This window comes from Doryrhamphus excisus, linkage group LG22, assembly GCF_037039965.1.
Source record: "Doryrhamphus excisus strain RoL-2023G ecotype Guam linkage group LG22, RoL_Dexc_Guam_v1.1, whole genome shotgun sequence".
Classification (NCBI taxonomy): Eukaryota; Metazoa; Chordata; class Actinopteri; order Syngnathiformes; family Syngnathidae; genus Doryrhamphus; species Doryrhamphus excisus.
Genome location: NC_136378.1, coordinates 11,186,458 through 11,209,631, shown reverse-complemented (window position 1 = coordinate 11,209,631; position 23,174 = coordinate 11,186,458). Strand labels below are relative to the sequence as shown.

Below are 23,174 nucleotides of genomic sequence, written 5' to 3'. Positions count from 1 at the left end.
TGCGTCTGCTGTGGGGGTCAAAGTCCAAGCAAACAAGTGGTTTAACATTAATATGGGAAGAAAGCATCTTAACTCCCCCACATGACCGACCAAGGACATCATATGACATAAAAGTTGCTTGTTCAAGTGACGCAGTGTGAGGAATTCTTCATTATGGACCTCATCAAGGGCGCGCACCCGGTGTTTGTGCGCGCTCCTGTGACAGGTACACGCTTTAAAATCCCAATGCTTGTATGTTTTAATGTATTACAACTAATGGTTGTAGTTTAATCAAACTACAACTCGACCCAGAAGTTGACTTATTCTATCGTCTGTTCGGTAGGCTGCTCTTGACATTGACTTAATAAATGTACTTTAAAGGTGTTATTTTGCTACAAAACGTACGCTAACGTGGTTAAATGGTGTGCGAATGGTTGACTTTTAGCACATAACTTGTTGAACCGTAAATGCATGTGTGTGCTTTCTAATCCGTTGCTATATCGTTTCCGTTGTCTTGTATGGTAGCGATTATCCCACAGCCATTCGGTAAGGGTTGATTGGTTTGCAGTGTGTGTAGCATTACCTCCCAAGATTTAAGAACCTGGATAAGCATTCCCCAGCTATTTGTAGCGTCACCCCATACTTAGTCCTGAACTATTTATGGACTACACTTGCTGGAGGAGGATAATTAGTCAACTGGGTGCAAGAGTACACGTTTGTTATGATGTGGAAACGTAACAATCACTTCGTGTGTGAAAGCAGGTGAGTTTGCGTTGACGTAAAACCTCAACAGGATTCACTCAGCATGTCGTATGAATACTTTAAAAGTCGATTGCAAGTAATACTTGTGCAGTTATTATCAAATTTTCACTTTCAGAGCCACCATTGTGGACAGAAAATATAATGGTGTATAGTTTGTTTCAGAAATGCTTACCAAGTGACATTAAGGAACACACTCCAACTTGTCTGAAAAGAAGTAGGAAGAAGCAGAGTTTATATACCCCCATGTCTATGATCATTCATTCACACTATAACTTTTACAAAGCGATAGGAGATATAATAACTAAACCTTTTGCAGTGTTAGGGAATAAATAGACATTAAATACACCAATGAGACTTCAAGCTCCATCAAGTCTTTGTGAGTTGTCTTTATTTCCTTGTAGTGGAGATGATGTCATCTCCACATTCATTTCATTCTTTGTCTTTGACAAGTACTTGGGTGTCCTCGTTTCTCCATTAACTTGATGTAAATTTTGCAGTTAGCGTAATAAATACCTTGAATAATCCCCTGCTTCCTTAAAGGAAAACTGCACTTTTTTGTTAAAATTTTGCTCATCATCCACAAACCTTATGTGAGACATGAACACATGTGTTTCCCTTTTCTGTGCGTTCTAAGGCTATAAAAACAGACAATGAAGCAGGTAATTAATGCACATGTTGGGACTTGTCCGCCTAGTTATATCCCGACTGCGTGATCCCAACCAGCAACATATTTATAAATCATCTCGGGAACCACGAAATACAGCTGAATAGGTGCAGATTCTGGAAGAATTAGAACGCTTTCTGCGCTGGTTATTGTGTGTAGCTGCTCTGTAGGAGTCCACAACTCAATACAAAGGGATGAAAAATGAGCATAATAGGTGCCCTTTAAAATTCTCTTTTAAATGCTGACTCATATTTGTGTCTGGTGAAAGCAGTCTTTGCAGACAGGCTTTTCTCTGTAGTGGTGTTCCCATACAGAGACACAAGTGTTCCTACTCTGTTTTGTCTGGAATTCCCCGATCTTGACCTGTCACCCTGCTTTCGGCTTCTATCTTGGCTTTTCATGGCTTTTGGTCTGTGATACTGACATTTTCAGTCACTCGTGCAAAGACAACAGGGGCCATTCCAGTCTGTTTGCACGGCCGTCAAAGGACTTCAGGAATAGAGGCGCGCTGCAACCTTAATATGACATCAAATGTACAAATGTTCAGAGGCCATTCTGACTCTTCTGTGTGTGTAATATTCAGGTGGTTTGATATGCTTGTGATAATTGACACAATCTTACCAAAAAAGGATCCTGAACATTTACATAACCTTAACCTTCAGTTGAGGAGTGTCCTTTAAGACAATCAGCATGCTGCAGCATGAATTGGCCTCCTGTTAAGATTAGACTGTAGTTCCTGGGTGCCTTCTATAGATTAAGCAGAAATAGCAAGTCTTAGAATCCGGTGTCACACCACAGCTGTAGTGTTGGGATCAAGTGTCAATCTGTTCGTCTTCAGTATGAGGCTATGGTGTGAGACAGTGACGTTTTGAGTGTATGATCATCTGTGCTGCAGTGTGTCTTGTCTTTTTTCTTCAAGAGCAAATTTGTCATGCAAACTTTAGTTTGGGCCTGGCATTTTGAGTTTGCTGCATTGCTCTGTGACACTCTGCACTCCCCTTTTCACTTATCCCTTGGTAAAAAGCCGCCTGATCCATTCACTCAGAAAAGAGAGACTTTGGCTGCTTAGCAACAGTGAATACCATGTAAGCCTGACAGTCTGTTGCCACTCCCCCTCACTGGGCTTGGCAAGGATAAGGTGACACGTTCATATTTTTGTTAACTCGGATCTGGGCAGCCTCTGATGTGGCACATGTCATGTTGCCATTTTACAATTAGTGATAAAGAGGCAAAAAGAGGCGATAAGTTGGCATGGGGGACACCCTCGCTCAGAATGTGTCATTAGTGATGCACGGTTGGCTGTGAACACGAGGAGGGAGCTGCGTCTGGACGGGCTCTGTTAGTGAGTCTCACAACTTCTTGCCCAGTTGGTGCAAATTAGCACTTTGGAGGAAAAGCGGCAGTTGTTTGCAGAATAATTTGAGGCTTGTGAGACAGAAGACATGATGGTGGGTTTGGTACATCAAAGGATACAACTTTTGGCGTGTTCTTCCTCACTGGGAATCGTAAAGGTGAGAATAAACGGTGTGTTCATGCTTCAGTTGATCAGTATATGTTTTATAATGTGTATCATCATTTAATTATTGTTGGGCTCAACACAATCAGACAGAGGAGCAAGTCCAACCAAGGTTTAATACAGTATTCCATTGTTGTTTTCTGGATAGTTATCAACTTAAAGAGAGAATCATCAAGAGCTCAGACCATGTTGGTTCATCTCGTCACTTGTTGCCATGTGCTCGAGCAAGTTGCTCTCTGGATGACTGCACTTGTTGCACTATAGGACTTTGTTCCCATCCATCAAACATGCACTGTTTGAGGTTGCAAACAAATGTCTTGATGAGTTCAAAAGATGAAAAAGTGGAAAAAGTGCTACTGCAATAATTATTTGTTACTTTCCACTTCACGCTTCAAGCTTTATTAAATGTACATGTATGGCAGCCAGTCTGATAACTGGAGCCATTTAATATTCTTCAGTGACGTAATGGTGCCTTTGTTGTTGTAGACCAGTCTGATTACATATAAATGGAAGTTGACAATATCACTTTAACTGCAATTTATTTTTACAGGCATATTTATATTTTAGGAATCTTAGCTTTACTTTTCTGTGTGCTCAAAGTCTGGTGAAAAGTTTTATTATTGTGTACGAGTGAAATTAAGCAACAGCAGTCTTTGTAATTAGCTAAGTGATGAATTTGGATGTTGCTCAAGATGTTGCATTTTTTATGAAACCAAGTCATGAATAATTTGCTCATGCAGCTACTGTTACAATGGTCGGCACTAAACATGTAGCCTTACCTGTCATTGTCAAGCTTGACATTTGAGTAACTGAAATGCATCCTCTTGAATGTACTCATTAATTTTTGCATAGGTGGTGGTATGGATACTGTAGCGACATTATTTTCATATGTTTCTCTTGTTCACAGATGCTCACTGAGGCTCAACTTGACTGACAGAACTCAAGAGCTTCCAAGATATGCGTCTATCCAAACCTTCCAATGCCTAATTCAACATTTACGATGTCTTACAATGAACGCACTGGGACCGCAGTTCCTTTGCCGCACGGAGACGTACAGCTTGGTCTCACACCTGGGAGTCTTTACGACAATGGATCCCTGTCCCCATCGCCGGACTCTTCCAGTAGTGTCTCTACTCGCAGCGACAGAGAAGCCAGCAGCTCGCCTGACATCAACATGCTGGACCATTGCATCAGTGAAGGCTTTCTTTTGGATAGCTTGCAAAGCACTGCCCAACAGAATTTGTTCAGTGACACAAGCATGAGCCTGTCCCAAACAAGTGTCACCACATCTCTGAGTGATCATGGGAATTTTGACAATAAAAACTTGAACTCACAAGGCAACCAAGAAACAGAGGAGTACTGCTCTTTCAGTCAGAGCAAGGGAGATGTAAGCGACAAGAGAGCGACTTCTCCAGAAGAAGACCAACTAAGTTCATGTGAAGGTTCCCGGCAAGGGTCAGCTGAGAATGACTGCTTCTCTATGAGCTCTGGAGAAATGGTGATAAGGAGCAACAGTTTTTGTTTGGCTGACCAGTCCCTCTTAGTATTTTCTTCCCTTGATGAATCCTCCATCTCACCCGTCACAGCGCTTGCAGAATTTCATAATGAAGCAAAGATTTTTACCACGCCCACCTTGCCAGATGTGTGTGAGAATGTTGCAGAGATGAACACAGGGCATCCGTACCTTGGCATGACTTTCACCCTGGCAGACAACTTGGAGCTCCCCGAGGAAGACAATTTGAGTGCGGCTACCTCTGCTGTGCTTCTGCCAGGTGGAACCGAGGGAGGTCATTTCTTGACTTTTTTGTGCGAAACATCTCTCGATGTTAAATCAGTTCAACTGACAAGTAAGGAAGTAGACGTGTCACCTTTCTCTAGAGCATTCACTCCAGAAAGAGGGACTACCTTTGTGCCCAATCCGTCACCTATGCAAGTTCTGAATAAAGATAGTCAGACTTCCACACCGGTACCAAACACGGCCATTAAAATACTTCCCTCACTTTCCGAATCTCCCTGTACCAAAAGTACAGGCAGTCCAAGATTATTACCAGCTGAACAGCAGCGGAAATCTGTCACTCCTGCACATTTGGCCATGGGACTGTCTGCCAGCAAAGTCAAGAAAATGGAGATTAAGAAGTGTCCTAAATCAGACTTGAGTAATGCCAAATCTAAAGTTTTTACAGGAGTAGGTTCAGGGTCTTCTCCGCAAGACAGACAATTGCAAGCAAGTTTGCGCTGCAAACACACTGAGACTCCTATAGGTAGCAATAGCAGAAAAGGAAAGAGTACCAGTGCCTTTGTTTCTGCCACTGCTAAAAGAGAAAACAATGCCCAGAAACAAGTCAGTCCAAGGGGTGCTCCCTTGGGTGTGACAATCATCCAGTCACCAGAGGATAGTGCGGGGAATGGAAATGGCAGTACTAGCATATCCATCACAGCAAATGAAACTGCTCAAACAGCATGTTGCAGCACAATCAGCACTGAGGATGAGCAAACAGCTGCATGCCAAGTGGTACACATTCCAGCTCACTGCACTGGCGACCAAAATGTCCGTCTGCCATCTTCTGAAAAATCTCCTGATCTAAGTGTGCTGGAAGATCCTAAACAGACTCCCAAGAAGCGCACGTCAAACAAAATTGAGGTCAAGTCAAGCTCAGCTTTGAGCTACATCAAAACAAGGCCTCGATGCTCATCAGAGAGTTTACCATCTTCATCACGGCCACCTAAGGAAAGGATAACAGCTGCTAAGCTCTCAACTAACATAACGTTCCCCAGAAATGAAAAACAAACCAGACCAGGGACTGCGAGCAACTCTTCTCAGAGTAAACTGATCTCATTGACTGAGGGTACCAAAAGACCTGTGGACAACTCCACTAGAGAAGTTAATAAGATCAGCTTGGTGGTGAGTATGAACATATGAACTGTATTCTATGAACTACCTATATATTTTAGATGTACTATTCATATGTGAACTACATTTCCAAATATTTTGAGACAAGTAAAGAGTTGCAAATGGTACAAAGTATACTGAAGGTTTTCATCTGACTTTTTGGAACAGATATATGATGAAAACTAACGTTCCACTGATGTAAAACCTGCAAATCTTACACAGACAGAATCAGGCAGAGCACCTGGATCATCCTTGGATCGGACTCAGAGCAGTGCTCGACGACAGGCATTTCCCAGCAAATCACGAGGGACATCACTTTCACATCTTCCAACTGCCAGTCCCAGACCTGCGAGTCAGTCTATCAGGCAGAGACAAGGAACCAGTTCAAAGGTTGACTTAAGGGTGTCTAAAAGTGTAGGCACGCCCCAGTCTATGCAGAACAGCGTTGCAGGTAAAACAATGAATTATGTGTCATTCTAGAAACTAGTGGCGTAGAGCTTTGCTGCAAGTATACAGTTTGTATTTAAGCAGCTTCTGGCGACTCCGTAAGGAAAAAGCAGAAAGAAAGAAACAAACTCCTTTAGAGGGGGACAATTCCCACTTAATATGGCGGCGCCAGCCCTCAAAAGGAGCACTCTTATCACCGGTTTCTTGCCATGTAATGTCTATACAGCTTTCTGTTGCTCTTCATTGTAAGGCGAGTCGTAGGGAAGGAAGAGGACTCTTCCTCTCCCGAGTGTGTGGAAAAACATGGGAAGGAAAGGGAGGTTTTAAACTCAGCTAAACTCCACTAAAAATGCAATAGTAGTAGTAGTTTTATTACCCAACACAGATCAACTACCGGCACACTGTAGAAGATGATGCAAGTCTGACATGTTGGCTGTAGTATGTAACATTGGTAAGTTTAGTTTCATTACTATTTAAAGTATAGTTATTAAAGTAGGCAGGATTTCACAGAAAGATGGACATTGTAGTCATTCATGCGCTTGTCTAACCTAACTGCTCATCTCCCAACCTTTCATTTCATAGCAGGCAGTCAGAGGGCTCAGGCAACAGGAAAGCAATCCCTTGATGCAGTCTCATCAGCAAGTGTTAAGCCCCAGCTGTATGGATCCCGACCTCCTCAGACTCCAACACGCCCCTCTCTTATGGGCCCTTCCCCTACTCCTATCTCTCGACTACCTCATAAGACCGCAGTGCCATCCAGGAGCCAAAATGGAGGCAGTGTGGGCAGGGCTCGGGATGAAGGTGCAGTGACCTTATCAGAGTTTAACTTGAGCTTTCTTGTGTCTCATTTTAATTATGGTAGTATGAAATCAGGTTTACGCTGATGATTGTTTTTCAGGGTGAAGTCAAGATTTTATTTGAACACATCTGGATGTGAATGGGAGGGGTCTAGATCGTGACCCACTTAAGGGCTAGACTTGGCTGAAAAATCCCTGCGGGCAAATCCCCGTAATAGCTCTTCATCTGCCAAGAGGAAGATTTGGTGACATAAAAATGATATTCATTGGGTCAGCTGGAGCCTATCCCAGCTGACTTTGGTCAAGAAGTAGGGGTAACAATAATAATAATACTGTCAATAATATGTTGTTTCTTTTATTATTGTCCTCTTTAGTGATCTGATGTTGCTGAGCACGTCAAAACTTGTGTGTTGCTCATGAACATTGAGGGACTAAAGTGTAAAGAAGATGTTGACTCGCTGCCTGAGGATCAACAGCATGCAGTTGATTGGTTGAGAGAATATTTTCCTAAACTGGGACCCCCCTCGGCTCTTGTTTGTTGTCATGGCAGCAGATTCTGTTCCAGTCTAGTTCACACACACCGCTGCGAGGCGTATATGGTAGACATACTGCAGTATCACTGATGTCTGGGACTCATAAAAGAGCAACAATCCTCCTATTCATTTTTCATTGAAGACCAATGGCTGGTTACACAGGACTTCGAAGCTGCACTTGGACAGAGTTTCCTGCTCACATGTTTACAAATTATTCTAGAGTGGCTGATGGGAGTGCAGGATCTAACTGTGATCTCACCCTCCTGACATGCCTGCTCATTGGATCCTATCGCTTTTGTATCATCCCGTTGTTGGCAGTTTTTAATGGGAATTATAGAATGCACTGGAGGAGTAAGTATCATTTAAATGTAGGATTATAAATTTGATAGGTTTTATTACTTCTCCCAAAGTAGTAGTATTGATGATGCCTTCACACGTATGTGTTCTGCGTTTTTAACCACCTGCCTGTGCTTGTCCAACAGCTTCTGGAGGAGCTGGATATAAACAAATCCCTGTCAAGACTGTTGTATTGAGAGCAAAACTCATATCAAACCCTGGAAAAAGCAGTGGACCAAGTAAGAATACATACTCATAAATGTATGCATACTGTACATGTATTAATAACAGCTCAATAGGAGGACCTTTTATTTTCTGTAAATGGGTCTGTACAAATATTGTATGGGTGTGCAACATTTATTTTTAACATTTTAAACCTTGCTTGTTGGTTTTATTGTATGTATTTTTTATTGTCTGAAGCCATTGTAAGAAATGTGAGAAAGGAAGGATACGATTGATCTGAAACAATTCCACCATGACTTGATTCTTACCACTTTTATTCTATTTTATATTTAAGTTGTCAGTGACTCTGCTAGAAAGTGCTGTGCGGTCGTACCCTCATCAATCACGCCTGCTGCCAATACCAGCAAAGGATCTTGGACTTCTACAGCCAGCCCTTTGAAAAGATCTGCTTCTTCCAGATTAGTTCATCTAACACCAAGCAGACCGGGTAAGAAAGTCTTTCTTTAGAGTCCACTACAGTGAAGAATTGTTTCATTTTTTTAAAGCATGTTACTTGTAAACATTACATTTACAATTAAATATGTAATGCTTGAACTACAGTCTGAAATATAGTATGTTTCACTTGCATGACACATGATTTTGTGGAAACTAGTTGAAAAATACAGTAAGTAACACAATGATGTTAACATTATGGAATTGAGGCTACCACACAGTGATAGTGTAGCTTAGGGGACAAGTGTATCAACCAGGCTGTTGCCAGTTCAGTTCAGCAGGCAAGACCTTGCCCAGAGCTGGCTTGTCATGTGTGCTCATCTCACTGCCGGTAATGCAGGGAGAAATAGAGCAATGCATTGAGAACATGGAGGGCAAGTGAATATTTTCATTGGCTGCAGTGTTTGTTTGCTCCTCCCATCACTCCCCCCCCCCCACCTTGTCACTCTAGCATCCTGCTTCAACAACAGCAACATCATCATCAAGTCTGCAATTGGCTTTACCAGCAGGATTAAGGTTTTGGGGGTGCTTGTGAGATGTAACATGCTTTCCTACGCGGCCTCGCTCGTTTAAATCAGTGGAATGAGTGCTTATTACTGATTTTATATTTTGTCTACAGCCTGGTTCTTAGAATTTTTATTTTTATGTGTACTTGTTGGCTAAAATAGTGGCTTTCTAGCCTGATTTATGAGAGATGTTATGGTCTCCAAAGCTCTCCCCCTCAAACATCCACGTGCGTCTGACAGCAAAGGGCTTACTCCGAAACATTCAGCTGTTGTCAGGATGCAGGAAAAACACAGTGGTTTTCCAAGCAGGTTTGTCACTTTATGTTATCTTATGCTTACACATATTATTGTGACTTTGCGGTCTCTTTCGTAAGTTAAATTAGCTGAGGTTTTGGTATTCACTTGACCTGTAAAATGTGGGCTTCTATGTTTAGCGTAGCTGTTTACTTGTTGGCAAATCAGGAGGTTCATCTTTCATTCATCGGTAGCAGTGACATTAAATGCCCGCAGGGTAGTATTTTAGGATACAGTTCTCATAACAGATAAAAGTACTTAAGATAATTGCTTGCATTAGTTGTTAAATGAACATACACGTGTTTGAAATCACATTTCATATGCCCACACACAGAGAGACCCAGATCTCCTGTTTCAGCCTGAAATGAACTGAGGTTATTTTGGTCTGCTGGTTGAGCCGTGGGAGCCCTCACTGTATTTGTTGATCAGTACTGTGGGAAAACTGGAGTTTGTGAAATGTTTCACCAAAACTGTCTTTTAGGTATTTATTTGTATGGGATATTTAAGAAGTTACCTTAATATGGTGCTGTAGTAATCATTGGTGAACAATCAATGGAGTCTGTTGTGCAATTTGTGCAATATTACATCAAACTGTTGTCTAGTATTGTGTCAATAGAGCACTTAAACAAAGTGACTGATTGTAGTCATCACCCGTTCTATGGTGTGATATCTCTGTGCATGCCACTGTTGTGCAGTCTACAGGGATTCTTTTAAAACATTTCTGCTGTATTTTGCTTAGATGGTTAGAGGAGTGAACTGCTGCGGAATTTATTTTTAACAGGTCAAAGCATGTTTTTTTTTTTTAGCAGATTAAATATCTTGGATGGAAAAACATATGAACACTTTACACACAATATGCATGCAGTGTCCTTTCGCAGGTCAGTTATGGTTAATGTCTGATTACATTTGGTTTATTTATTCTGAACATGAAATGTTCTCTTGTGTTGGTAAGTTATTGGTTGTATCATGTTTCGTGTGTGCTCCAGGCCCTTGACCCCTGTCTCTGAGGATGGATTCATTGTAATCACTGAAATTCTCATAGTATCTGGACCATGCATTGCTTTTACAGCCAGTAGAGGGCATCCTCATTCAAGCCTCAGCCACTAAGGGGTTTATACAGTATGTACTGAGAAGACAGGCTCAGTTAGAATCACAAACATGAGGGATGTTTATGATGCGAGTAAAGTGTGGCTTTGAAAGCTAGTGGTTTACATTGGTGTAGCACTTGTAAGGAAATAGTGGCAACATGGCAAGACCGCCAAGGTACATTAATTCCAACCAGTTTATTGTGCAGCAAAAGAACAGTAGTGAATTAATCAATTCATGAAGGCTCCATAAAATAACTAAATAGTGATGTAATGACTCAATATTAAAATAACTGTGGAAACCAGAGTACCCGGAGAAAATACATACACATGGAGAATATGCACACTCCACACAGAGATGCCTAAGCAGGGAATCGAATCCGCTAACCACTCGGCCACCGATGCCAATTCAAAAAGAAATAAATCATTATCTGCAGCCCCAGTGTATTTATTTATTTCATGAATAATCCAATACTCTAGATCAGAGCGCACTGCAATTCACTGCAGTGATACATTGATATATATATATATATTAATACTTTGAATTGCCTTGTCTACAGTACTGTTTCAGCAGATTGACAACCTTGCGATTTCCCCTGCTGGTACACTATTCCACCAATCAAGAGCTGGTATTCCGGGTATGTCTCAGCTTAGCCTTATTGCCATGTTATGCAATATGTTTCCTCCTAGGAGAAGCATGTTTTCCACAGGTGTCAAATATTCATGGTATTTAAAGGGATATTTTTCATTTCTATTTGTTTAGATAAAAAATGGTTTTCGTGATCTGAAAGTTTAATTGTAAATAGAGGTATAGGAATTCCCAATTGATGGATGGATTGACCGTGTCCTTTTGTTTGAGGGGGTGATATATTGATAAAGCTCATGTAAATCAAGCCTGCAGTAGCAGGACATGCTGCCTTTGGTGACCAGCAGATCAGAGCTCTAGATTGAGTTAGGAAATGGAAAACTAATTGAATTCAGAGCATCCATTTTTATGTAGGTAGCACTGGGGCTCGTCAGCGTAGCTGATTGGATGGAACATTTGTAGACAACAGAACCATCCACACTTTAGACACTGGCGCTTGCTGCATCTTTGAGAGTGTATGAAGTCGAGGGCGTTATTGGACCAACTTCCGTGTTTATGATGACGATCATGAATGTCGTTACGACTCACGATGCGTGTTCTTTTACAGTGGACAAGAACAAGTCAAAGGCAAGTTGCCGCCAGCAACTGCCCCTGCAGCAAGTGTCAACAACCCAATCAAAGAGGAATAATGGACGCCCAGATGTGGTACCATCTAGGGCCCCACAGGGTGACAGAAAGGACCAAAGAATCCAACATCTCACAGGACTACTCGCATCCTCTAACTGCAGATTTGAGGCCGTTACCGTTGTGTTGCAGCAAACTCTGGCTGAGGTATGGGAATTCTTTTTTATACTCACACTTCCTTTGGCAAATATCAAGTATTATTAAAATAATAACTGAATGGCAAATCTCTTGACAATAGCGTGAAAAGGAAATGCATTTTAAAAGACTGTGATAGTTCAATACACAATAAGTTATGGCTTATATCCAGTTACTACAGAGACTGCCCTCTGAGACATTCATCACCCTGACAGGTTTTTTTAAACGTGTTTGATTTGGATCTACCGAGCAAAGCCATGTGATAAGCTTCCAGGAGCGTAGCACCCCAAGGGATTATTTTTGCTACTGTGCATTATAAACGGGTTTGTTGTCGATGCAGCCAACAGTCTCGCCATCATCCCTTTTATTAATGTCAAGAACAAAATTACAGCTTGGATTGGGGCCTTAATTTTATTAGGTTTCTTTACGTCAGGAGGTTGTACTTCGAATTTTGCGGCTTCAGTCACTTTTAAATAAATATATTAATTAATAAATCATGCTGTTTTATGGTTGAATACGGCCTGTTATTAGTAATGGGGGAAAAAAGCATATTTAAGCACATATTGTGGAGTGTTTTTTTTGCCTAAATTAAGAATGGCCAATCATAGAAATGTCTAAATCAACTAATTGCATTAAAATTAGAAATGTAGCATTCTACACAGGTCACTAGGTGTCAGTATTTGTGAGGTGAGACAAGCGCCCGATTTGACCACCGGAGCAACAGCCTTTTCTTGCACGTTTAATTATGTAATCGTAATAACAATCATCATAATAATATGGGCTACTGTTGTAGCGGTAATCCAGCTAAAACGCATCTCTGAACCCCCTGACGACCTTTCTTGTCCATGTCCGCTAGATATTTACTGCAACACACACAAGAATAAGGACTAATTTGTCTTAAATGGCTTATTACTCTGATTATATCTACTTTATTGGGTTTGAAACACCTTACACCAGTAAACATGATATTTGTTCCCCCTCTCATCTTACCGGCCCTACTACCGCTATGCACAATGCAGACCTTAATTTAAATGACTACCATTTTAAAGAAATTCCATCCATTGTATGTGTGGTCTATTAATAGGACACTTTCAGTGCTTGTGGTAGACAGTGGAACGTCGTAGTAATTGAAAGGCCCAAGAATAGACTGCTCTTACCATCCCAGTGTGAGAATCCCCCAGCTGTTGACTTGATATGGTAACATGAGCAGGCAGCCGTGTCCCTTAGCAAGTACAGCACATGGTTTCTTATCATGTTAGGATGGTGTGATGATACTGTGGAGCCAGTACACGCTGTGAAACTAGCAGGCGCATGAGACATCATTGACTATACAGGAAAATTCATAAATGTTTTTGGTGTGTTTTTGGTGTGTGTATAACTAAATACAAGGTTTTGTACATTGAAAGTCAGGATGTTGCTTATGTCAATTGCAAACATGTTTTTTAGCACCTACATACGACAGTAGCCAGTGTGCATGCCTCCATGCGTGTGTTGCAAGGGAAGCTTCAAAACAAGTGCAGTATCGTCCAACATAGCTTCAGTGTCTCCTACCACGACATGCAACAAGTCAGCTTGTGGCAACCAAAACATGGCAGTATATAATTTACTTCAGACTTTCTCTTTTGGACGAAATATTTTTTCATTTAGTAATTTTTCTTTCTTTTTTTTTGTGTGCAGCCTTAGAAATTATTCATTGAGCTTGTGCAAAATTGGTCACGGTAACACTTTTACACTTTCTGTGAAATGATTTGCTCGACGTGAAACTTGATGTTTGAACTGTCACTGTAGTGAGTGGGTGTGTAACAGTGGAATTGTGAGCATGTAGTCCACAGATGATTGTAAGGGAGTGGTGCAGAGGTTTGTGGATGATTTAAAGGCTGCTTCGGATGAGAAGGGGGATGGTAGTAATGAAGACACTCCCTGTATCCCCCTGAGAAGGTCACCACACATCTTACTATGCCACATGCTCCATCAGGCTCTCGGGCAGCTCTGTACATTTATCTAGTTGCTCCAGTCTGGCTTCTTGCAGTGGTGTCTTAAAGTGACCTCACCTCTGTGGAAAGGAGGAGGAGACTGTTCTTCCCTTGGAAGCCTGCCCCTTTTTGTGTGCTTTTTTTTTTTTTTTTTTTAATACAGCAGTGCACTTTGCAGTGTGTCAGCTCACTCAGCTGGTGAAGCAGCTTTTTTCTGCCTTAAATATCATTAGGGAGGATGTAAGTGGAGGTGGTCCAACCACCTGGACCGCTGTTTGTCCTGGCTTACTTTATGTATCCAAACCCCAGTGGGGGGAAGGGGTACCCAGGCATCCAAGTGCTGTATCATGGGCTGTTCAGGCAGCAAAGTGTGCCTTACTGCTCCCTGTCATGTCAAGCAGGTAACTAACTTTGACTTCTCTGCAGTGTCATGTTTTCATATTTAGAAGGATTGTTTGGCTTCTCTTAAACATCTAACCATGCTTGTTGTGTAGAATATCATGTCGTTTGGGGTGAAGTGAAACAGATTCAGGGTTTTTAGTGAGCACTGCAGCAAATGCTGCTTCCTCCACTCAGTCAAAAGGCAGAAGTAAAACCGTGCCAGCAGTAAACATGCAGTGGAATATCAAGTTTTGCTTTTAATACTCCTCCCCTAATCCCTTATTCCTGATGATGTTTACTTTTCTCTGTTTACTTTTACTTCTCTCAGTTTATTTTTTACAGTATGCACTCTGCACTTCTGTTTTGTCTTATTCACATTCACTCTTACTCACATTCAATTAATTGTGCTTTTAAAAAAGCAGAATTTTGACAACAACATTCATAGTTTGTGCTGTTTTTCATTTCCACACAGCGTGATGAATCCATGGGGCGGTGCACAGAACTATCTCAGGAGCTGGTCAATCTCCGAGGAGAGCTGGGTAAGTTGACCTGCTGATTGTACACACGCATGCCGCATGTCTCATTCCTGCCGTTTCATGTTTCATATTGTTACGGTAAGGCCATCAATCAGTGATGGCTGATATGGTCAGACTCATAATGTTTCCATAGCTAAAAGCAGTCAGTCATCATCACTCATTTATTCTTTCATCCCTTGTTTGCTTTGAGCAGCTTCTTTGAATTGGTCGCAACACAAATGTTTGTTGTACACTTTCATATAAAATACTTTTATTAATATCAACAAACATGCAGGCGATCATGACATGACTCACAAATAAATCTTGGAAATATTAATTTTTGACAACCCATTCAATAACCAGTGTTCTATCTATTCACATCCGATGAGATTTGCTGTCGAAATTAGTAATTTTCTTTTCATTTTTGAGAAAGAGACACATGCTCTTATGCACACACCTTGTTACAAGTGCCTCGAGACTTCCACATGACCGCTCTTAGCTGCATAGCACTGTTCTAACACATTCTTTAGTTCAAATCACACTGACTTTGTCCTACATGGAACAGACGTTAGTTACCTATAACAGTAATTTTATGGGTTTTTTTTAAACGAAATAACGATTCCATGTATTGCATCTGTTGCATCCAGTCCATCCAGTAGCGGTTCTAGATATGGGCCATATGGGCAATTGCCCAGGGCGCGCCACGAAGGGGGAAAGAAAATAAAATCTATTTACTAATGTTCACTACATGGCAGACAGGTGCCCTCTACAGGCATGATAATCGCGCCGCCACCACCACCACCACCACCACAGCGTCGATCCTCCCAGGGCGTCATTCAAGCCCGAACCACCACTGAGTCCATCCCATGGCGGACTGTGGGCCAGAATACAGCTAACTTTAGATGTGTGATAAAATAGACCTACCGGCAACATGTGAGCCATAAGGTGTATGTTTCGACTTGAAGGGCTGATATCATCACATCAGTTTCGCCCTTTTGCAGAATGCCGACCTCTGCCAGCCTTGACCATGATACTTTCGATGAAGGCTCTCCAACAGGCAGCTCGCCACCTGATTTTGAGTAACCCACCATATAGGGTCAAAGAATATTTGAGAAGCATGTTTCATATTAGTATACAGTGTCCTTCGAACATCACTTTTTCACACAATAAGTGGTGCTGTTTTGTGGTTGACCACTGCCTATAGTTACTTTTTTAGAAAATGCAAATAGTAAAGCATTACATGGACTAAAATACAAATAGAGTATAATCCATTGAGACCACCACCGTGTGACTGCAGCATTCTACATTGGTCACTAGGTGTCAGTAATTGTACGATGAGGCCACCACAAACCTATTTTAGGTTTGAATTCTCACAGTTGGCACAATTAATAATAATTATTACTTAATTATTTTTAATTATTATTAATTATTACTTAATTAATTAAGTTATTGTTGTGGGTGTAACCAATGCCAATCTAAGCAAAGCTCCACACATCCGGAACACATTTATTGCCGCATATACGCAGCACAAAGGTGAAACTTGGAAATAAGTCTGTGGCTGTGTGGGAATATCATTATTGGCATAAAAAATGTAAAATGAATCTATATTTTTGTCAATATACCGATAAGCTCGGACATCCCTAGTAGAAACAGTTGGGTCAGAGTGAGATGAGCGGACAGAAGAGTAACAGCCTCTTCATGCACACTTTCACAATTGCTTTTTATGATATTCTTTACCCATGTTCCAGATTTCAAAATGTGTCACTTGTGGCCATCAATAACCTTGCCTTACTTGGCAAATGTAATCAAGTGAGGTAAGAGTTTGACTTTTAGGAGAACTTTGTGTCACTTGACCATACGGATTTAATTTTCCCAAGTAGATTTTTTTCCCTCTTGTCTTTCTAGTTAAAACAGCTACAGCACATCATCATATATATCAAGGGAGCAGGGGTACTAAATGCACTCTGTATTTTGCAGTATCCTCCGTTAACTCCTCTGAACAGCTGGCAAAGGAGAAACAGGACTTGCAGAATGTTCTGGACAATGCCATGCAGAGACTGCAGGAGCAACATCAGCAGGACCTGGAAGAGATGGAGAAGAGACTGCAGATCTCCTATCAAGCTGAGTGCGACAAGGTCCACCTCGGCTACCAGGAGGAGGCAAACAAACACAAAGCTCTGCTACAGCAGCAGGTCTGACACCCGTTGACTCTTATTGGATCTTGTATGCGCATGTGAAGTAAATATATGGTAACATTTTCATCCCAACTAGTGAATCCATGTCAAGTTTTAAATCTCTTCTGTGTTTCTCCAAAAGATGGCAGAACTTGAATGCAGCCATAACGCCATGAAGCTGGAATTAGAGCACAGCCATGTCGAGCAGCTGCAGTGTGCTAAGCAGCAACATGAACAGTCGCTACTAGGTGCGTGATTACAGACGGTGCAAGTACAGTTAAACACATGTACTAGTAGGTATTTTAAACAAACCAAAAAAATCCACTGGTAAATAATGCTAACTAAGGTGTACCCTCATAAGATATACTAACGATCCCATTTACCCAAAGATAAATGCATTAACTCATTCACTATTGTAATGCATTTTTAAAATAATCCAATATCCCATAACTTGTTCAGAGCTTGGAGATATCCACAATCGGCAACTGGAGTCTTTGAATGCCAGTTTGAAAGACACAGAAGCTACTCTGACTGTGAGTTGGACTTTGAGGCGCACAAATAACCTGCCATCTTGTCTGGACACCTCGTGGATGAATGAAACTCGTGTTTTGTCTGCAGAAACAGATTGAAGAGCTGACTCAGCAGAACGCTGCCATGATGGAGAAGCTAACAACAGAGGAGAGCAAGAGGATGGAGCTCGCCAAGAGTCAGGTATTTGTTGTAGTATGTCATGATGTTATTGCACAGGTGGGGAAATAGTTTTGCAAATGAACTGATTCAGATGTTTAATCAGCCTTCGAAGTGCAGTGGTGAAATAGGGCTGGCCACGCCACATCGGTATTGATTCTAAACCCATTCCGGATTTCTGCCAAGCTAAGTAATTGAAGGAACCTATTTCAGTCACTCTGCTGTCAGTAGGTAAATAATGGAAGTAGCTTTGGCTTAGTGTAACACAATGACCATGTACAGCTGCTACCGCTATCTAAAATAGGGGTCTCAAACTCGCAGGCCATATTTTGTGGCCCCCTACTTGACATCAAAATTGAATGTCAGTGTGTTTAAAGGAAGAGGCTCTTTAGTGCTGTCAAGTTTAACATCACAGTGGAATGAACACGGGGGGGTTACAGGTAAGTAAACACTACTCCTGCTATGTGGACTAATAAACAACCCATTTAACTCCTGAGCAAGGCTGGGAAGCCGGAAGCACACGTCTCCATTTATGATGAAACGAGTGTCACAGGGTTGCTGCATTTTTTTAGATCCTATTTTAAGATCCAAAGGAGTCCCTAAATGTGTTTGTGTGTCCATGCAGAAGGACTCGCACACTGTATATCTGGAGCAGGAGCTGGAAAGCCTGAAGGTGGTGCTAGATATCAAAAACAAACAACTACACCAGCAGGAGAAGAAGATGATGGACATTGACAAGCTTGTAAGATGTTGAGCAAAGACGAGATGTATGATGGTTTCAAGTGTCATTTTATTTACTTGTTTTGTTGTTCAGATTGAGAAAAATGTGAAGTTGGATGAGAGCTTTAAGAGGGTCCAGCAGGAGAACGAGGACCTCAAAGCTCGCGTAGAGAAGCATGCTACACTGTGGAGGTAAGAAGTGACCCCCAACAGTTTCCTTTACTCCGAGGAAGTTAACCACAAGGGATGAGCAAGTTCACCTGTATCTGTATCTGGTCCCTCATCAAAATGATCTCTGATGTTTTGGTTTCCCGCAGGCAGCTGTCCACAGAGCAGGCCATGCTGCAGGAATCCCTCCAGAAGGAGTCAAAGGTGAACAAGCGTTTGTCTATGGAGAATGAAGAGCTGCTGTGGAAGCTGCACAACGGAGACCTGAGCACCCCACACAAGGTGTCCCCCACCTCTATGTCTCCTTCTCAGTCCTTCAGCCTCCAATCGCCTCGTAGTCCAGGAACATGTTCCCCTCCCCCTCTGTCACCCAGATAACGGCGGCCCCCCTGCTTCCAGGAAGCAAACAACTCTGCTGAAGTCGCCCCTCTTGGTGGGGACGGCTTCTTCAGAGACACAGACTTTAAAAAATGATGCACACGAGCACTTAATAAGCAAGGCCACATCGTTCTCTGGCTGTCAGGTCTGTTGAGGAATTGTGGGGAGGGGCAGTGAAAGGAATCTCAGGATTTGTCATGGAACACTATTTTTCTTCCTTGTAACCACTGGAGTCAGCACTCGCACACCGCATGCACCATTTCACTATTTTGTGCACGATCGACCCGCTCAGCGTTGGTGATGTCAGTCAAGTTCTGCTCACCATTTCTTCATGCCGCTAGTCCCTTAGCTGTTGTGGGGGGTGCAGGGTTGCCCTTAGAATCTGCAGCCTAAAACCTGGTGGCCTTTCCCTGTTTTTGTTTGGTTGACAAAGGGACCATTCCACATTTTATGTGTGTGTTAGTCTTGTCAAACTTTTCCCTCGTCTTGTTAAAAACGCAGCTTTAAAGCCAGGGTCTTTTGGCAGGAAAAGACTTTGCTTCAGCACGGCATCTTGGAATTTGTGTGAAAATACTAATATTGGTGTGATGACCCTGTTTTGAAATATGCAATTAATAAAGTAAAGTTTTAAACCTGCTGTAGTTAACCTTGCGGTTTAAAGCTGTAATTGTTCATTAACAAGATATTAACATTTGTTGATTTGCTTACGGTATATGATTTATATGGTATTTACACTGTGGTAGGAAAACTCTATTCTTGCTGAATGACTCCTGTAAGTTTGCTGCAGAACTTTACTGTGCAGAAAGAGAGAAAGTGGAAAAAGCAGCACTAAAACAAAACATGTTCTGGGCCTGCGTAACACATTCCACATACGGAGCACATTAGGATGTCAGCCTGGCTAACTTTTCAACTTTTAAAACAGATTGTGCTCCTTGTGGCTCGCTACAAAGCTACAGAGAAGCTCGCATGGTCTTTTCCTGCATCACACGTTTAAATCAAAGAAGCACAGATTGAAGTGATGAGCGATGAGGAGCGCGACACTGTTGTCATGGTAACACACCCCAACTCCATCAGTCAGCTTGGTTGGAAATGTTCTGGTCCACTTAACTTTCAATACTCAGTGTTCACTCAGCAAAGTATAGCTTTATTTCTATATGTTATGAATAGACCAACATAAGCATAAACAGGCTATTTGGACATGATGCTGGTTGACACAAGTGTCTCGCCGTGCAGGTTCTTGGCTTTGCAGATGTACTTTCCAAAGTCGATGGTCTCCATGTCCTCGACACTCAGGATGCTTTGGGTGATACGTATAGTTTGACCGCGTCCTCTGTTGACCAGTCTCCACGAACTTTGGATATGAACTGGACGCTGGCCCTGAACAAATATTTGCAAGGTTCATCGATAGAACGACATACAGATAATACTTCATAGATCAGTGATTCTCAACTGGGGGCTCTTGACCCTAAAGTGGTTGCAGGTTTTTATGGAATGTAATAACCAATTGTCCTTGAATGCACCTTATCATCTTCCAACTCCAGCGGGAGAGGAAGGACAAAACGTGGTGTTCGTCCAACAGCCGCAGATATCCGCTGGAGAAGAGAACGGCATAAAGAGAGAGCCAGCATCGCACTGCTACAAACTCATATTGTTATTATTTACAGGGTTTGAGTTTTTTATTTTTTGGGGGCATCGCTTGTCATTGAGGGGTGATGGTGGGTCCACCAGCCAAACCAGTTGAGAACCACAGTTAAGATAACAAGTATAACAAATCAATCATAAATAAATATGGACTTCCATGTCTTTGTAAGGGGAGGGGGGGCTTCCCAAATCACTAAGCGATCAATAATGTCATGAAGTGACTCACCTGCCCAGGAAAAGACCAGGTGAAGCTCACGTCCACATCTGGCTCCCCTACCACACTGCAGGTCACATTGATGTTGTCGCCTCCATTCACCAGCTCAGAAGAAGCTTTCAGGCTTACAAATGGCGGACTACTGGGAACTGTCAACAGGGGGAACGATACAAGAATGGCCGTCCTTGTCATTGGGACTTGGATCTCCACTCAATTCAACATGTCAACCATCTTTACCCTCCACGTAGAGCAGCTGGTATTTAGTGGAAATCTGTGGTGTTCCTTTGGCCACGGCCTTGCAGTAGAACACCCCCTGGTACTCCAGGCTGGGCGTCTGCAGGACAAATCCCTTGGTGGGGTCGTAAGTCACCGCGGTCCCGTTGACCGGGATCTCCTTGGGAGGGACTTCTCTGTGCAGGGACACTGTGGCCTGTGGGGTGGTCACACGACACGGAACCACGGCGGGCTTATCCGGGCGTAGGTATACTATCTGGAAGTGGATGTCCGATGGGACGAAGAGGTTGTCCTTGTCTGTCAAACAATCAGAAAACAGGACATTTGGTAACCCTATCCATATATTTGGTGTCTAAGAGTTGCACATGCAGCAAATGACCTCTTGGCATGCAAGCTTTTCTTCTTGTCACTCACATGACAAAGGAGGACTTGTGTTATTGTATATTGGTCATTTAGAAACAGTCCTCAAACAACTGTTAAGCAGATAAGGGAAAAAATTGTAGCGTCTTAAGAGAGAGAGATAGAGAGAACGTAATTACCCAGCATGCTTTGCAGTAGATCGAGATGAGTATAATTTATTTATTGTGACACCCACACAGTGCAGTGGGTGGGAATCTTCTGTGCTTTTTTTTTTAAGAGACTTCTCCGTTACCGTAACATGTATGTGTTGTGATGAGGGTTTGGTCACCTGCAAAATAGATGTGGGACGCATACGCGTGGTCGTGGTCCTTTTGGCACTCGGTACCGTCACACACGACCACGTAGCAGCTGTACCGCCCGGTGTCAGCAGCAGAGGGTGATGTCAGGATGAGCTGACTGTACTTGTCGCTCTGCGTGACGCTGGAAGTGGGAAACGATAACGTTTGAGTAAAGTGACCTCATAAAAGCAAAACCAGCGCACGCAACCCATCAACGTCCCATCACCTGAGACGAGAATCGTTGAAGGTGTCCAGGTAGGAGGGGTAAGACCAACCGATCTTACTGCCTTTGCAGCGCAGCTCCAGATTGTTCCCTGGGGTCAGAACGGTGCTCTGGCCCAGACGCAGGAAGCGACCCTTTTCCAACACCTGGGTCAGCAGGGTGTGGCCTCTCCCTCCTTCTTTCAGTTTGGGGTTACGCATCTTCCCCCGTTTCCCTCCTGGTCTGATGCGGTTCTCTCCTGCATCCTTTCTTCTCTTGTTGGCTTGCTGGCAGGCACCTGTGAGAAGGAGGCCATAACGGATATAAAGTAACACTTCTGATATTTTGAGGGTGTCTTCTGCTCTGAAGGTCTTGTTTCCACCAGCTGTCATAATCTGAGCAGGAAGTGTCTGCAGCAACATGTGAGCAGCTTCTGTCGTACTGAACAAAGCAGACCAGGAGAATAATCTTGTAGAATATGGTGTTTTATTCCGCCATGAAGGATGAGTGAGAGCGGCCAAGAAAAGTCGCCTAATAAAAAACTGCTGTTGCAGATTCAAGTCATTGATCCCTCGTTAATCTGCAGAAACATTTTACGAAAATGAAATCCACTGAAAACCGCTTCTTGTGACAATGGAGTATTCTTCCATTTCCTCATGATAACCAAGATTATAACTGCAAGTTACAGATTGCATCGCTTACCATGTTGGAGCTCCATCCAAAAGAGTGCCAAGCAAAGCACCACACACAGCTTCATAGTTTGCTGGATGTTAGGTCCAAAGTCTCCTTTCAGCCAGCTTTTAAAGGGGCTTCGGTGGGAAACGAGGTCAGATTCTGAGCTTTGCCGGAACTCTGCAGGCTCCAGCTACACTCTTCAGCTTTCCAGCTCCATCCCTCTGAAAGACTGAGAGGGAAGGGAAAGTCAGTTTAAGGGACTTGGGTTTCCTCTCTCTCTGTCTACTCAAGACGACACAGACAGAAATGTCCTTTAGCACCCTCTTCTGGATAATACTAATAATAATTATAATAAAAATAATAATTTTATAATTTTTTTTTATACAATTAACAGACATTTTAAATTGGGACCTTTACATCACTGTGCTCCAGTGACCTACAATAAACATTTTGGAATGGTTGTCATGTGACCGTAATGTGACTACATTATAAAATACTATATTATTGGCCACCTCCACTCCCCTGTCCCCTGGTGCAAGTCCTTGAGCTCATGTAAAATTATGTTTATTTGCGGTTTTGTGCCAGTCCCACACTGAACTACCCTTTGATTTTTTTTAGTTTGGAA

At 42.4% G+C, this 23,174-nt stretch overlaps 2 protein-coding genes across 9 annotated transcripts; one reads left to right on the top strand and one right to left on the bottom strand.

Moving 5' to 3' along the window:
- The first annotated feature begins 39 nt into the window (after positions 1–39).
- mtus1a (microtubule associated tumor suppressor 1a) lies at positions 40–19,531 on the top strand. 8 transcript variants are annotated; one of them, XM_058063298.2, is made up of 15 exons: positions 40–205; positions 3,829–5,823; positions 6,034–6,262; positions 6,841–7,059; positions 8,071–8,163; positions 8,442–8,594; positions 11,678–11,901; positions 14,716–14,782; positions 16,736–16,950; positions 17,075–17,180; positions 17,392–17,465; positions 17,551–17,643; positions 18,245–18,361; positions 18,434–18,531; positions 18,657–19,531. In XM_058063298.2, the coding sequence occupies exons 2-15, from the start codon at positions 3,901–3,903 to the stop codon at positions 18,883–18,885; spliced, it is 3,840 nt and encodes a 1,279-aa protein (XP_057919281.2). In that variant the 5' UTR covers positions 40–205; positions 3,829–3,900; the 3' UTR covers positions 18,886–19,531. The 8 variants fall into 8 exon arrangements, with proteins under 8 accessions (XP_057919281.2, XP_078644506.1, XP_057919283.2 ...); XM_078788380.1 differs by having other exon boundaries at positions 18,661–18,866; XM_058063300.2 differs by lacking the exon at positions 40–205 and adding an exon at positions 209–318.
- A 221-nt stretch (positions 19,532–19,752) lies between these two features.
- pdgfrl (platelet-derived growth factor receptor-like) lies at positions 19,753–22,794 on the bottom strand. Its single transcript, XM_058063308.2, has 6 exons — positions 22,577–22,794; positions 21,899–22,172; positions 21,663–21,814; positions 20,978–21,271; positions 20,753–20,889; positions 19,753–20,262 (listed from the first exon to the last, which is right to left on the bottom strand). Exons 1-6 carry the CDS (start codon positions 22,629–22,631, stop codon positions 20,074–20,076), a joined length of 1,101 nt encoding a protein of 366 aa, XP_057919291.2. The 5' UTR covers positions 22,632–22,794; the 3' UTR covers positions 19,753–20,073.
- Positions 22,795–23,174: the final 380 nt, after the last annotated feature.

What these genes read in the sequence shown, in the direction of transcription:
- pdgfrl (XM_058063308.2), bottom strand. Translation starts at nt 22,631, where the DNA reads ATGAAGCTGTGTGTGGTGCTTTGCTTGGCACTCTTTTGGATGGAGCTC. An exon ending in CCAGCTGCTCTACGTGGAGG is followed by an intron (nt 20,890 to 20,977) that starts GTAAAGATGGTT and finishes CCCTGTTGACAG; the next exon opens with TTCCCAGTAGTCCGCCATTT. An exon ending in CCTGGTCTTTTCCTGGGCAG is followed by an intron (nt 20,263 to 20,752) that starts GTGAGTCACTTC and finishes ATATTTGTTCAG; the next exon opens with GGCCAGCGTCCAGTTCATAT.
- mtus1a (XM_058063298.2), top strand. Translation starts at nt 3,901, where the DNA reads ATGCCTAATTCAACATTTACGATGTCTTACAATGAACGCACTGGGACC. An exon ending in AAGCTCTGCTACAGCAGCAG is followed by an intron (nt 16,951 to 17,074) that starts GTCTGACACCCG and finishes TTTCTCCAAAAG; the next exon opens with ATGGCAGAACTTGAATGCAG. An exon ending in AAGCATGCTACACTGTGGAG is followed by an intron (nt 18,532 to 18,656) that starts GTAAGAAGTGAC and finishes GGTTTCCCGCAG; the next exon opens with GCAGCTGTCCACAGAGCAGG.